Genomic DNA, 17294 nt, shown 5'->3' on the forward strand with positions numbered 1-17294 from the left:
TTGCGAGGCAATGACTTTGGAGGCAGCATTTGTGCTCCGGGAAACACATTTGAAATATAAACCTAGAGGTCCTATGTGATGACTAATCATATATTTGAAAACTACAATACAAATTTCTCGCTAGAAATGCAATCAAAATGTGTAAAAAGTTAACATTGTACTTTATTACACAAAATTTGATGAAGGTATCTCAGGAAGCAAACCAAAAATTTGGATTCGAACATGTCTTGATGCCTTCATGCCTTGGAATGCTGCTTCCGAACGCAGCATTTTAGAAATTTCGGATGCAGCCATGGTAACAAGAGTGCTTAATGTTGTATTATTTAATATCTTTGTTGTTACCAGGATGTTACTATGTAATTGCTAAGATGTTTTGAAGAATAAAGGGGGTCGCACACTCGACGAGAAGCTTCGCGCCACAAATCTAAAAACAGAACACATTATTTTATATTACATATCTATGTATGTACGCACACCGGTGCGCATGACGGCGGATGTCCGCTGTGAATCTGGACGATGCTGCTCAAATCCCCGTCGCGCCACAGAGCCCCACTCACATATTTAACATTAAATAACATCATATTTGTCCCAAATCGTTAGCAATTAACATTGGCTGCTAACGTACTGTATAGACGGTTTCATCAGACGCACCTGCGCTGACGCGATACACTTCTGGATCCAAACTTTACTTCCGGTTTAGTTTTTTTTAATGGTCTGACTAGTTGCTAAACTGATCTCTTGAACAACTGCCTCGTTGAAAATAACAAATGTTTTAGTTTCCTATGTATCTTTGTGTTGTTTTTTTGCTTGTTATATAAATAAACTACATTTAAAGAACTTTGTTGTTATTTATTCTTAGCGGAGTTTACTGGAAGTTACGTGGGGACCACGACAGCCGCTTGTTTATGTTGTTACTGCTGAAACCGTCTATATTATTTTGCATTTTGAAGTAGGCGCTATCTGACTAAGCTTGCGCTATTTAATATGCACGTCCGAGTTGTCTGCAACGTGGTGCTTCTCGTCCGATGTGCGACCCCCTTTAGCTGATGTTGCTAAGGTTCTGTGTAATTGCTAAGATTTCCCTATGGTTCAGGTTCCTTTTTCAACGCACATCTCATTATAATAGCAAATTAACTATTAATTAACAATAGCATAGCACCGCAAGACACTGCACTCCGATAAATAAAGTTCACCAGATTAAGAACAGCTGCTTGGGTTTTTTAATATGTCAAGGGTTAATGATATAATAGGCAGGGAAAAGGAGCAGGAAAACTTGTTTTTAAGGCCACGCACAGCTTACATAATGATCTTTCTCACACTGCTTTCTTTCAATATTCAAGTACAATAACAAAGATAAAATAGTTTGTTTTAGCTAAAAGCAATATCCACAAAAAGCGTATTTTCTTTATTTTTGTTCTAACATTTTTTCCCCGAGTACAATCAGCGGACACATTCGACGATAATCATTTTCCTTTCCTTCAAGCAAGCTTCTGCCAACACACACAAACATATTCACACAAACACACACACATTTATGAGGTGGTACTAGTCTTACATTCTGCTAGTAATATACACAGTATCCAGCCTATCTGAAGAGACAAGAATGATATTTTATAGTATAGTAGCTGAAATGGCCAGAACCCAATATACAACAAAAGTCAAAACAGTAAGAAACTTATAAAAGCAGCATGAAACCCAAATATATGTGTAAAACTTTTATTAGCTTGATTTACTGCACAAACAGCAAACCGGAATGGCTGAGGTGAATCTGATTCAGCTACTGTGTGGCTAATGTCTATATCACGTCTGCTCTCAGAGGACACCAGGGTGTGAAAGAAAATGAGAACAGTATTTTAAAGATATCTCTCTTGGAGTTGCTGGGACCTGCGTGCATCGAGAAGAGCACTGAAACACTTAAAGAGACATAAAGAGCTCCAGAGGGGTCGGGTAAACCACCTCTTCGTCACCAGAGCCCCACTGGCTAATGGGAAGAGCTGCTCTCTCCTACATTAACCTGAGATAGGTAGGCCAGACGCAGAGCAGCTGTCCTGTACTGTGATTACTGCATAGAACTTTTAGTGGACACAGGAAGTAGTGTGTGTCTGGATTTGTGTGATTGGTATTTTAAAGTATGTACAAAAAAATGTAGGAACAAAAACAAAGCAATGTTAGAAAATCTACAGTCTAAAAATGGCTGGTTAACAACCCAGCATTGAGTCAATTTTAACCCAGCAGTGTGTTCTGTCCAATATTTACACAACATAGCTTAAACATAACCCAGCCACTTTTAAAGTGTATTAAGCTATCTAAGGTGCGCAAAAATGCAGATACAATGATTTAAATGGGACATATCATGAAAATCTGGCTTTTTCATGTTTAAGTGCTATAATTGGGTCCCCAGTGCTTCTATCACCAAAAATATGTGAAAAAGATCAACCCTGTAACTTAGTTTAGGTAAACCATTCTCTGCAAGCATGTGACAAATAGGTCATTGAAATATGGCTCCCCTTGTGATGTCAGAAGGGGATAATACCGCCCCTTAAACTGCACTATCCAACCACAGAGATGTGCAGAGATCAGCTCATTTGCATTTAAAAGGACACACCCCAAAACAGCACATTTTTGCTCACACCTACTTCACATACGTACTATGGGGACGCCAAATATTTATTTGACATCTTACAAAAGTCTTGTGAAATGTCCCCTTTAAATATTACGTATAGATAGCATGTTTTTATTATGTTCATAGACCTGTACCGTAGGCAAAATATTCACTTTGAAAATAATGTGACGTTTTAAGCCATGGTTGGGTAAAGTAAGGACAAACCCGACATTTTTAGTGTACAGTCAAATAAAGCAGAGGAGCCAAAGGTGTGGATTATAAATATACCTACAATTCATTCAATAATAAAAAGAAATAATAAAATGGTTCAGAAAATGTAAAAAAGTATTTAAAAATATTTGAATGGGTGTTACTGTGGCTCAATGGGTAGCTCATTGCAAAGGTAATAGATTCGATCCCAGGGAACACACATACTGATAAAAATGTAAGTCAGGAAAGTGGTACAAAGTTGTGGTGAAATGTGGGACTTTTAGCGGCATCTAGCTGCCACAGGATAAATATGTCGCCTGCGACAACATAGTAACAAACACAATCTATAGATGATTATCAGTCATGTGACCTTTTACGTCATCCGCCCTTTTTTCAGCTTACTGCCGCCATCTTGAGTACCTACCGAGTACCAGTAGGCTACTGACAAGCATTGGCTAGCTTGCTACGATTTACGGATTTCTTATCTTTTACTGTCTATGATTCTCACGGATACAGGAAATGGCTACGAAAGACAACATTTCATGTCATGAAAAGAAACGCCACTTTAAAAAAATATCTTGGTTAGGGTGTGATGCTTACTCGATCCCTAATGCGTTCTTCCAGCCGCTGTCCGCTGCTACCGAACTACCACTATTTTTAACAACACTAAGAAGGCGCAACACAACATGAAACTTTGATTGAAGTATCACATGGATTTCTACACATGAACGGGAGCATTGAGAACATTATTTGTGCACACAGAGTTTACTAAAAAAGAAAGATTTTGAAAAACTGACTTGGGCTGTTATGGTGTCCACTCGGTGTCTTTGCCAGACATAAAGAATCGATCTCCGAATGCGAATGAATGAATCTGATATGAGGCACCTTTTTCCACAACTAGAAGGTCAATATTGCTTTTCACTTGCGCCAAAACAACTAATTATCCGTGCATTTATATGGAACTATGCTTTAGGGGCTATCCATCTTTACGCTCTTCCTCCTTACATCGCATTCTGAGATCGATACATCTTGACTGGCAATATGGCGGCGAGCGGACACCAAAACAACCAAAGTCAGTTGTTCAAAACCTTCTTTTAGTAAACTCTGTGTACACAAACAATGTTCTCAATGCTCGAGTTCATGTGTAGAGACATGATACTCGAGCAAAGTATCATGTTGTGTCAAACCTTCATAGTGTTGTAAAAATAGCGATTTTGATGCTCACAACATAGCTTCTAGTTCTTTTGCGATCACTTCAGGTACTCAAAATGGCGGAAGACAAGTTGGAGATGTGAGTGACGTCAACTGATATTCATAAATAGAACGGGGACGGTGATGGTGGTGATGGCGCAGTGGATAAGACACTCGCCTTTGGTGTGAGAGACCCGGGTTCGAATCCACCGTGACACACCATTGTGTCCCTGAGCAAGACACTTAACCCCTAGTTGCTCTGGAGGCGTGCGACCTCTGACAAGTTGCTTTGGATAAATGTGTCAGCTAAAGAAAAAGTAAGAACAGTTTGTCTGTTTAGGGCCACTGTAAAAAACACAATGGCGTGAAATGGTGACTTCCATGTAAGGGGACCCACTGTGTATGTAGATAAAACGGCTCATTGTAAAGTAATAAAAACAATTCCACCCATTTTGTAGGGTCTTTATACACCACAGACATTGTAGTTATCTATATTATATTGCATTTCGGTCAAGAAATCTTTCTAAAAGTTACACATTGTACTTTTAAAAAGAAGTGACCACTGCAATAATTCATTTATTTCTTAATTGTTATGGCATTTAATCTTGTTCTTCTGTATTGTATGTTGTATACTACTGCGGAGAGCACAATTAAGTATAACTGTAAATGTAAATGTAACGTTGCTAAGCTAAAATAACCAAACTTCATTGAAATCAGTCAATTGCTGACTAAGTAAAGCGTTTCAAACCGTAATTTGTAAGCTCTTTTTATGATTAGTATGCTACCTTAAAAGACTACTGCTTATGTTCCGGAACAAAGCTCTAGAAGCAGAGTCAGAAAATGATGAAAAGGAGCAGTAAAAAGAGGACAAATAGGCTTATTATCTAAAAGACGACAAGAAGGCCAGTGGTTTTGCTGCTGGTGTGTGACGGCACGTCTAACTGTGAACTACACAAACAGGAAGCTGAATGTAACAGTCAATAATCATTATCTAGCACAGCAAGCGCACCTATTTAAATACTGGAGCACATTCAAAGGTTGTTTTCTAAGGTACAATACAATCATACACAATCAGCTGTGATTGTTTCCTTAAGATGTCTTCATGATTTACTTTCAGACACACAGAACGTGTTGATATGAAGCAATCTACAGGCTTCAAATAACAATGGAGACATGCAAGTGAAATATACGTATCTAATTAAATTAACATTAGTTAGTCAGTAGAACACTAAAGTGCACAAAGGGTTAAAAATAAAGCATTAATGGGCCAGTCAATTGCACGAATAGATGAATAAGTTGTAAGAAGCGTCTCGCATCTTGTATTAGTGTGGAAAATGTGTTTTTTAATGTGCCTGTCCTGCTCTAATCTGCCTTATCTCACTTCAACACTGCATCCATCCCTTTGAAGGGGCTAAACGGGACAGAGAGAGAGAGAGAGAGAGAAAGTGAGAGAGTGAGTGAGAGAGAGAATAAAGACACTGAGAAGTAGAGAGAGAGAGAGAGAGAGAGAGAGAGAGAGATTTGTATAAGAAGTATTCTCACTCTCCAGGGGATAAGTGGCAGAATGAAGGCTCTGGTGATTGAACGGAGACTAAAGCCCCTGATTTCATATTCACATTGACGTCTCAGTGTTTTGTGTGCTTATATCCTGTAGCACTGCTATAAGTTGCATGGAAAAAGACACATATACATATAAACTTCAGCCTAAGTTTGGGTTTTATGCATGTTCATGTTTGCATTAAGTTTATTATTAATAAATATGTACTGTTTTCATTTTAATTTATACAGATTTGCAATGCCTGGCCAAATCTTCTGTATCGGTCTCACGAGCATTCAGTTCTGCATCCAGGTGTTTTCAGCCAATCAGCTAAGCCGTCACTCACACAGGCTAGGGATAATGATGCCATATTAAAGCTGATTGGCCGATTCCACCACTAGTTCGCACACGGTCTTTAAACCCCTCACTAGTGACTACCCCAGCAATGCAAGATGGAGAAAAATACAAAGTACATATCTGGAAATATTAGCTATATATACAGTATATATATACACAATATATACAGAGAAAGATCGAGAGAGAGACTGCAGTGTACACAAAGTTGCTTCGGATAAAGGGTCTGCCAAATGCACAAATGTAATATAGCAAAACCAAAAGTAGCAAGTCAGCATGGCCGCAGAGCAGCAAACATAACTGTTTCCTGATGGGCAGATCAAACTAGCTTTTCATCTGACTGAGAAAGTTATCGGAAAAAGAGGGTTTTGAGAAAAAGACTATGATCGATACCGCGAGATCAGGGAGTTTCTGCTTCCAGAATTCATTTCGAAGATCCCATTACTGAAAGACAGTGTCGATTTACTTCTCATGCTATAATTGTGTGCTGGTGAACCGATCCAGACTTTACATTAGTAGACCCAACCTGAGCTAAAAATAGTTTGAGGGTGAAGAACCGCAGGGTTCGTACTGCAGATGGAATAAGTAAGCCGAGGACCCTGCGCTGATGAGTGTGAATTGAGTCTCCTGTCACGCAGTAAGGTGAATGTGTTTTGGCGAGCGTCTCCACGCACATGCGGGCGCCAACGGAGGGGTGGACCAGGGTGAGCGAAAAACTCATTTGCACGATGTAGGGGTGGCTACGTGCCATCATCGGTGGCTGTGGATCTCAGTGGCCATGGAGATGTCACCAGGACCCTGGCTGGGCCTGAATAATGAGCTATCGTAGGGAATGATCAGCCAAACAGGAAGTTAGTTTTCATTTCACGTCTCCACGTCTTAAAAATTAATTTTAAATTAAAGGGAAACACCACCGTTTTTCAATATTTTACTATGTTCTTACCTCAACTTAGACGAATGAATACATACATATCTTTTTTCAATGCATGCACTTTAATCTTTGTACAGCGTGTTGTGAATGTGTTAGCATTTAGCCTAGCCCCATTCATTCCTTATAGGATCCAAACAAGGATTAACCAAACACTTCCATGTTTTCTCTATTTAAAGACTGTTACATGAGTAGTTACACGAGTAAGTATGATGGCACAAAATAAAACTTTTGTTTGGAACCAAAGGAATGAATGGAGCTAGGCTAAATGCTAACACATTCAAGAAGCGCTGTACAAAGATTAAAAGTGCACGCATTGAAAAAAGATAGGTATGTATTAATTCATCTTGAGGTAAGAACATAGTAAAATATTGAAAAACATTGGTGTTTTCTTTTAAGTGGTATTTTCGAGGCTACTTTTGTAAGATTTTACTGGTATAAAATTGGTCCTTCTACCTTAGGGTACAATCTTGTACTCCATAAAAGTAAAACATTTCAATGACAGTGTATATCCAGAGACAGACTACAGTATAATACAGAACATGTGTTTTAAACTTTAAACCCAGCATGGTCTTATAATAACACTCATTTTTACCTAAACAAACATAATAAATCAACCATCTTTACATTTTCAAAAAAATCTCTTCCTTGTCTACTAACATTATACAGCACAAACAGTATATAATCCCTACGGTACTTTCTGAGTTGCTTTACTATTGACTGAGATGTGTTTTCAGAGAGATCATAAATCAAACAGTCTCTCATGGCTACATCAACCGCAATGCACGTCGGCTTTGACATTAAACATGCACGCATCGCCTTGCAACGGGGGAACGGTTGGATGTAGAGAAGCGGCACATATGAGCTCGTCTGGATCAACACCTGAAGTTTTAGCAGGTAAAGGATTTGAAAGAAATGAGCCATACTTCCCCGGTGAAGGAACACTGTTTCAGCCGTCAATAACGGGACAAACATATTGATTCTTCCATTAAGCTGCTTCCCATGATACCCCGAGGTTAAAGTTTTTCCTCCCCCGCTCTTCTGAGCCGAATAACCTTATTTAGACAACAGAAGCTGACAGTTTCAGCCTCAATGGATAGTGTAAGTATTAGTCCTGGTTTAGGGCGTGAATACTTGAAGCACAGATTTGACCTACTCAGTGCCGTGGGCATTCATGACTGGTTTTCATCAGCTGGGTCCGGGTGGAGACGAAAAAATGGAGGGGGCGTGTAAAGAGAGCGCTATTGGCAATCACCAGAGTAATTTAAGACGTGCTCTGCACACATATGATCAATCCTTCTATTGATCAATCGCTCCGACCCGACGCTCCGCTCTACTGCTGCCAATCCAGAGGAGTTCCAGTGCGCTGCCAGTCTAAAATGAGCTCGACGCACACTCCATTTCTTTCTCACCCACTGACTTACACAACAGCTTCGATCTCGAGCTTTAGGGTACAAATATTCTAAATGCCCGTAGGCTGGTATTTGAAGTCCTGCAATTACTGCTTCTATCTACTTTAATGGGAAAAATAAACAAAATGCCCAAAATTGTTGAATAAAATTTTGGTTCAATAGCAAGAACTACAAAGAGTCTTTATTTTTTGGGCCATTTTGCCTTTATTTGATAGACAGTGTATAGGAGAGGACAGGAAAGTACATGGTGGAGAGAGGCGTACGGGACGGCAAAGGACCTCAATATTTTACTATGTTCTTTCCTCAACTTAGACGAATGAATACATACCTATCTTTTTTCATTGTGCAGTTCATCTTTACACAGCATGTTGTGAATGTGTTAGCATTTAGGCTAGCCCCATTCATTCCTTAGGATCCAAACAGGGATGAATTCAGAAGCCACCAAACACTTCCATGTTTTCCCGATTTAAAGACTGTTACATGAGTAGTTACACGAGCATTGCTGCGTTCTGATTCCGCTTCATTCCACTAGTTCGCGTAAATGCCGCAAATTGAGTGTTGCCGTGGGAAACGCACAAGTTGAAAAATCTGAACTTTGGCGGAAAAACGCGCCGCATTAACCAATCAGGAGCTTGCTCTAGTAGATTACAGGAATTGAGCGGAGTCACAGAAGCCCCTCCCATGACGCAAATTTTCGCGTAAATGTCTCGATGACTAGAATTTCACGCATGGCTTTCACACGCAAATGAAGTGAGTACACTCAAAATGTTCCAGCGTCCAACTACGCACGGTAGACGCGAATTTGACGCCTCAAATGCATCTGGTGTGAACCCACAGTAAGTATGGTGGCACAAAATAAATATGGAAACCATGGAAGTGTTTAATGGCTTCTAAATTCATCCCTGTTTGGATCCTAAGGAATGAATGGGGCTAGGCTAAATGCTTTACAACAAGCTGTGCACAGATGAAGTGCACGCATTGAAAAAAAGATAGGTATGTATTAATTTATCTAAGTTTTTGGTAAGAACATAGTAAAATATTGAAAAACTGTGGTGTTTTCCTTTAAAAGTAAAATTCACTGGAAAAGGATTTATTTTTATTATCTATTACTATTGGTAAATAATGCAAATATTTGGTATATTTGACAATATCATCAATTAATTACCAACTATTTTTTTTCTCTAATTTTATTCAACTTTTTTTATTTGTTATCATTGGTAAAAAATACAAATACAGTACAAGTATTTCTGACTATACTGGTATCTCAAATTATTTAGCTTGAATCACTGAACAAGAAAAAAAACAGAATAAACTAACAGGTGATTGGCTATTTCAGCTATAGGGTGGGACTTCCCTTCCCACAGCTGTCATAATGAGCCTTGCTTGTCAATGTGACAGGCTACTTATATAACATAAGTGATTCATCCTTTCCCCATCCCCACGAAGTCTTATGCCAAACCCGTCTCTCTCCTGTCAACCCTTCTCAGTTCGTCAACCATCTCAACCTCTCTTCCCAGGGGAAACGCTATCCATCCGTCCGTTATCTGTGCCTGCTGATCCCAGCTGAGTTTGAGAGATACGACCCCCGATAGCAACACTGTCAATTTCATTAGCGCAATGGCAGGGAGGCTACTGCCCATTAAAGCCCCGCCATGTAGCAGAACTTTGACTGCTTAACACACTGGGATAGTGTGATCTTTAATGCGCTTCTGAATGGAGACCGGTAGGCCGGAGCTCTCATTCCTCAGCGCTGATCAGTTTCTGGTAGACAGCGTGTGTGGTAGCTAATTAGAGCTCTTTGAAAGCTTTGTACGACTTGTTCCACCAGCTAGCCTAATTTATGGCCAGGCCCACAACCACGGAGCGGGTTTAATAACGGACCACATCTCGCATATTACTTATCATTCATGAAATGTAATTGATTGGAATGTAAAAGATGAACGGTGCAGAAAACACGAAACACATATTCTCCACTGGCAGGATATTAGTATGTGACAATCTACGCACACCGGGATTCATGAATATGGTAATACGTGATAATAGGGGGGCAAATGTTGTTTAGAATATGCATTAAAAACAGATCGAATTAGGGCTGCACAACATTGAAACTGCCATTGCGGTATTTAGTTTTTACATTTGGGTTTTTGCATTTGTAGAAAAGTTGTAACCCTGCCTATACAAATTAAAATGGTTCTTACTGTTAATAAAAAGACATAAATAGGCCAATTCATGTGTTATTGTAACTCTATATATGCAGAAATTTGGAGGTAAGGGTTAGAAAAAGTTATAAGATGTTATAGAGAGACATGTGGAGTGACACATATAGGTCTGTGCATATGACTGGACTTACCACATGAGCCTTTGCGCATCACCTTGATACGTCTCTGCGCAATGCACTGGGCTTTCTCAAGCTCGCACTCATTGGAATAAGTAGAGTCGTCCGATCCGCACACCGGTGCAACCACCGGCGAACATGGAGTCTTCTTACATACGCACTCTCCTTTAGAGGGGTTAGTCGGGTCTCTCTCACACAACGCTCCAAAACCACACAACTTCCCACGACAACCTGCAGAGACACATAGATAAATACAGAGTAAACATTAGTTAATCATGTGATAAACAAAACGTTCATTGACTACGGTCAAATGAGAGCCGAACAAAAGACTCTTGAAAAAAGCACATGCGAATCAACATTGTTTTAGTCAATACCTGACCTTTAGGGCTCCTGTATGAGGGGATGTTGTTCAACATTTGTTCTTTTCTCATTCAGAATCAATGGGAGCACTTTCAGAAAAGCACAGCAATTATGTGTACACCCTCATGTTGTTACACATGCATACAAGTATGTGGAACATTTGAACCCTCTTGTAATTTTATTTTTGGGCTTTTTGCCATGAAAGTATAGACAGGAAAGTAAGGGGTGAGGGGACATGGGATCAGGACGTGACCCAGGCTGGAATAGAACCCAGGTTCCTGGTATCCATCCATCCATCCATCCATCCATCCATCGGTGTATTTATATATTGTTATCTATCTATCTATCTATCTATCTATCTATCTATCTATCTATCTATCTATCTATCTATCTATCTATCTATCTATCTATCTATCTATCTATCTATCTATCTATCTATCTATCTATCTATGTTTCCATTTATATATTGGTATCTATCTATCTATCCATCCATCCATGCCGGTCGGTCGGTCTGTCTGACTACCTATATCTATCTATAGGTATATACTGTATAAATCTATAAGTATCTATCTATCTGTCTGTCTATTTATCTACCTATTGGTATTTATCTATCTATCTATCTATCTATCTATCTCTCTATCTATCTATCTATCTATCTATCTATCTATCTATCTATCTATCTATCTATCTATCTATCTATCTATCTATCTATCTATCTATCTATCTATCTATCTATCTATTTATCTATCTTTGTTTCCATTTATATATTGGTATTAGGGGTGGGCGATATGACCAAAATCTTCTATCACGATAGGATTAATTTTATATCATGATAACGATATGTATCACGGTAGAGTTTTTTATGTTTTAATAAGGTTTAAATCTTTAATACCATAGAAATGTTCATAATTCTCACAAAAAACATATACAAGCATAGAAAGAAGATAAAAACAAACAAAACTCAAGCTCTCTGAAGATACACAGTCAATAAGAATGATAATAAATAATTATGCATGCATGTATGTATAGGCCTATATATATTTTTATTTAAGGTAGAAAAGTGATTTAATCAGGAGCAGTGAGAGATTTTTTTCTCAATGCTGTTTGATTAACACGAGTGACAGACAGGAGCAAAATTAGGTAACTTCCCCTTTAAGACCAAAGTCCGGATCCAATACACTGTTACACATGCGCTTTTTTTTTTAGCTGTTTACTTTCTCTTAAGACCTTACTGGTCGTGTTTATGATGATGCTTGCAAAGACGGGAATTTTGACGCATATGTGTATTTAAGGCCAATAAAGCGGGAAAAATGCTCACGAGCTTAATAAGCAGAGGTCGCGCGACTTGCGCGCTCCTCACAGACTAGTGATGGTCAACCCGGATCTTTTTAAGGATTCGGGTTATTCTGAGTCACTCACTAATATGATCCGGGTTGTGCGAGTCACTTGAGTCACTTGAATCACTTGATCAAAATCTCCCAGTTCCAATCGCTAATACTAATGCAACCAAGCAACTCAGATCAAGCATGCAGCTACGAGTCTACGACTCCTCTGCTCGCAAAAAAGGGCTCATGTGACCTGAGGAACTTGTAAAAAAACATGCATGTCCGTGGTAACATTATCAATAACATAATTGTAAAAGTTCGGTGTGTGTGTTTAGTTTCATTTCATAACGACAAATATATCAACACCACGTTTAAAAGATGTGAGGCTTTGTTGAATTGGGACGTGAGAGGAACGTGTCCTGTTTCAGATTGACTTACAAGATCCACGATAGGCTTCGGTTAATGCAGCCACACAGTCACTCATCCGCGCAAGAACATGATATTGTGAGTGAGTCCCAGACAGAGCCGCTCGCCCGCTGCACGGGTCCTGTGAGTGAACCACTCACGTCACTCTGAGTGACTCAGTCAACAAGAGGAGCCGTGTACGTCCGTCGGTGGCGGATCTTTACAGCAGCACTGCTGCAAAGTCCTCGTATTTAAATTTTTTAAACATTTGCAGCTTCTACCCAAAACATTGTGCCAGTCAAATATTGCAACATATTAGCCTACATGAGTCAGTGGGTTAATAACACGAGCAAGGCTCGTTTCTCCTAGTCCAGGATTCAAGCTCTATGAGTTGAGTCACTCTCTGTGTGAATCCTCGAGCCGCCGACCAACTCATTGTCGCGCAAACGCATCCCTTTGGACTCGGACTCAGAGCTGCAGAAAATTACGAGTGAGCTTTTGGCTCACTCGGTACCCCCAGTCGACATTTGGTGATGTAAATTAACTCATTGTTTCAAGTTATAGAACATATGGCAGCTTATGCAGAGTTATGTGTTGCAATTGTGTTGTAAACATTTGAAGAGCTTTGTGTTTGATACAATTTCTCATTTTCAAAGCAAAATCTGAGAGGACTCAACTGACTCGGGTTAATGGTCACTAAGGACTCATGGTTCTCGAGTCATTTTAGGGATCGGGTTAAATGATCCGAGTTTCGAGTGACTCGCTCATCACTATCACAGACAGAAAGAGCAGCGGTTGCGCGACTTGTCCGCTCCTGAAACACAGAAAGAACGCACGCATACAGATCTGTTGTCTGTGTTTCAATGGCTTAAAATAACTTGTTTTAAAACTGCAGTGCTTAAATACGTGTACAAACGTTACGTTTTCGCGACCACACGCACAGGAGCGTGACGTGGGCACGTAACCTCGATAGAAACGATAGTCCAAAATCTCTACCGGTTGACAAATTTCTACCGGTTAATTTTGTCTACCGGTTTATCGCCCACCCCTAATTGGTATCTATCTATCTATCTATCTATCTATCTATCTATCCATCCATCCATCCATGCCGGTCTGTTTGTCTACCAATATCTTTCTATAGGTATCTATCTATCTATCTATCTATCTATCTATCTATCTATCTATCTATCTATCTATCTATCTATCTATCTATCTATCTATCTATCTATCTATCTATCTATGTTTCCATTTATATATTGGTATCTATCTATCTATCCATCCATCCATCCATCCATCCATGCCGGTCGGTCGGTCTGTCTGACTACCTATATCTATCTATAGGTATATACTGTATAAATCTATAAGTATCTATCTATCTGTCTGTCTGTCTGTCTATTTATCTACCTATTGGTATTTATCTATCTATCTATCTATCTATCTATCTATCTATCTATCTATCTATCTATCTATCTATCTATCTATCTATCTATCTATCTATCTATCTATCTATCTATCTATCGGTATCTATCTATCTATTTATCTATCTTTGTTTCCATTTATATATTGGTATATATCTATCCATCCATCCATCCATCTGTGCCGGTCTGTCTGTCTACCAATATCTTTCTATAGGTATCTATCAATCTATAGGTATCTATCTATCTATCAATCTATAGGTATCTATCTATCTATCTATCTATCTATTGGTATCTATCTATCTATTTATCTATCTATGTTTCCATTTATATATTGGTATCTATCTATCTATCCATCCATCCATCCATCCATCCATCCATCCATCCATCTGTGCCGGTCGGTCGGTCTGTCTGACTACCTATATCTATCTATAGGTATCTATCAATCTATAGGTATCTATCTATCTATCTATCCATCCATCCATCCATCCATCCATTCATCCGTCTTCTCATTCATAATCAATATTAGCACCATTTTAAAACTCTGCTGAAAAAAACCTGGTCTTTGATGAGTGATCTTACAAACGCATCTTGTCTCTCTCTCTCTATTTTTACTCTGTCTTATCACAGACTACCAGAACAGGTCCAGACTCGGGTGGCATGACCGCCCGGTATGCTTCAGGATATGTCTAGCTGTTCCTGATCACTGACTTCACTTCATACAAGCACACACAAACATAAAAATGACACAGAAACACACACAATTTTCTGATCCTGACAGGTAAGCATCTGTGTTAACTCCTCTGAGGCCATCTATTGCATTCGCCTGCTTCAGTCTCATAAATGGCATCAAAACACATACTCCCAAAATCCCTGGGGGCGAAGTCCACTAAGGCAAGCACGCAGAGTTGCCACAAGCTGACTGGCAGTCATCAGGTTTCCACAACGGGTTTTGTTATCAGACAGCGGCTAGCTACTGAACACAGACTCAAACACGTGGAACGTGTACACGAGGGTGCACACATACGCTTGAACTTCACTCTCAATTTGACATGCACACATGGCCACTGTCATCTCCTTGGCTGTTTGAGATTCACAACAGCACAGAGGCGGCTCGGCTCTTTGTTGATTTTGAGTAAATCAGGTCAAAACCAGCAACTTCACGACACATCCGTATAGACTTAACAAAAGCTTGAAGATCTCAGTGGATTTGAGCTGCAAAGGGCTCTAGTACCTCCTGGAAAAGCATGTTACTGTTGCAAACACCAGCTAGAGATTAAATAAAGTGCCTGGCGACATTCCAGTCATCACTGTAAAGCGTGTTATGGAAAATAAGAAACAATGGGTTATATCAGTCATTATGTAATTTTTGCTACTTGCTAACTGGATCATTCTACAACATCTGTGCCATATACATAAAAATGATTTTTTTATATTGAATAGCTGATGCAAACTTCTACAAAAAAGCCTCAAACAAATCTTGACTCTGTCACATCCCCTCTATTTCCCACAATCCCAATATCAATGACTGTTGACTGTGTAAAGTGCAGAGAAAAGTAAGGCGTTTAATCTGAGTGCCTGTCGAGCTTTATCAAATATAGATGTAATAATGGAGCAGGCTACAGTACATGAATCTAGGGTCATTTTCTGAATGGACGGTTACTGAGAACCCTATAGAAAACACACTATACTACAATACACAATCGGCTAAAGCACCCAACAAAATAAAGACTGGACAAGCACTGACTGTATGCAAATTCATGTCTCAATAATGCACAACCATGCACATCTTTCAATCAGCTTGCATATTTTGCATATCCAAGTCAAGAGAGAAATAAAGGAAGAGAAAGAGGAATGATAAAAATGTAATACCTCACAATTTTGTTACAATCCGAAAACTTGTAATTTACACATACTGTAATGTCACACCATGCTCCATCTAGAGACATCTTGACATAAAGCGACAACAGCTGCACAAAACTGCAAACATTCAGTCATCTAATTGGCAGAGACTATGTGAGAATGTCATGCAATAGTTTTGCATTCAGTATGGATGGACGAAACAGGTTGGAACATGATGTTAGACATCATTCGCAATAATATATGCATTAGATGTACACGTTTTCATTGACACGGATGGTAGTGTTAGCGGGGTCTTTCTGCGACCACACATCTCTCTGCCACAATCTCATTCTATGCATTTCGAGCTTCACGCTCATTTTCGAGCCATGTGGTGCCACAGCCATGAGCGCTGGAAACATGTTGCCATGACGACAGGCCGAGAATCAATAGGGAAAAGACGTTGACGGTTTTACAATGGGCCCCTTCTGCCCATACAGGTGCGAGTTAACTGTGATGACTGTGGCTCGATACTTCAGATACAGTAAATCTGAGATATTTTTATGAACACAATATAAATGTATACCAGATATAGAGCCACTCAAGGAGGTTTATAATACATGGAAAGAACAGAGGCAGTCATACTTACAGCAGCATTACTCTGATACAGTATTTGCAATTTAACTAGACTAATACAAATTCTTATCAATCCGCACCATAGGTCATATGTTTTACTATAGTAATACCATATAGTAACATGTACAAAGGTAGTATGGTTACATCATCCACTAGTAGGAATTAACTGGATCATGCTAACCCACCAAACCTAGACCCCTTGGGACTGCTACAGAAGTCACTAAGGAATCATAGCTTGCTTGCATGAGTAAAGAGGCTTGCATCTCTAGGGAGATGTCCATTTTTAGAGATGTGATTCAACAAATCTCATTTATAGCAAGACCACCAGGGATACGTGTGATACCTGTGCTCTGAACATGAGTAATGGAGACATACTCTTGAGAGCATGACCGCAGCGGGCAGGCAAATACAGCATCGGCTTTACTCTCTGTAACTGTGATAACATCACAGAAGCAGACCGAGAGAGAAAAAGAGAGAGATGAGTTTCTAGTAGAATAAGCAGACTCCAATATAACAGGTACGTAAATCTCCAAGGCTTCCTATACAGATCTCCCAGTGTTTACTGTCTGATAAAGTTATCGACTACTCCACGCGGCACTCACACACGCATACATAAGCGCGCAGGGAAGATCTTGAGGCACAATAGGCTGGCTGCTGAGACTCCAGTAAAGTAACTACTGGAAGTTTTCTGCAATCCAATCTACTGTAAAATCACTGCTGGAGTTCAGGGGTACATCATCATTAA

At 39.5% G+C, this 17294-nt stretch overlaps 1 protein-coding gene across 12 annotated transcripts in view; it reads right to left on the reverse strand.

Annotated features, from left to right (window-relative positions):
• The window catches only part of agrn (agrin), a 294150-nt gene that overhangs the window by 118125 nt on the left and 158731 nt on the right, over positions 1-17294 (reverse strand). For all 12 annotated transcript variants that reach the window (XM_065285836.2, XM_065285838.2, XM_065285837.2 and 9 more), the window contains one exon: positions 10585-10800. In XM_065285836.2, the coding sequence (XP_065141908.1) occupies positions 10585-10800 (216 nt within the window). The remainder of the gene's footprint in view (positions 1-10584; positions 10801-17294) is intronic.

Source organism: Paramisgurnus dabryanus, chromosome 21, assembly GCF_030506205.2.
Source record: "Paramisgurnus dabryanus chromosome 21, PD_genome_1.1, whole genome shotgun sequence".
Lineage (NCBI taxonomy): Eukaryota > Metazoa > Chordata > Actinopteri > Cypriniformes > Cobitidae > Paramisgurnus > Paramisgurnus dabryanus.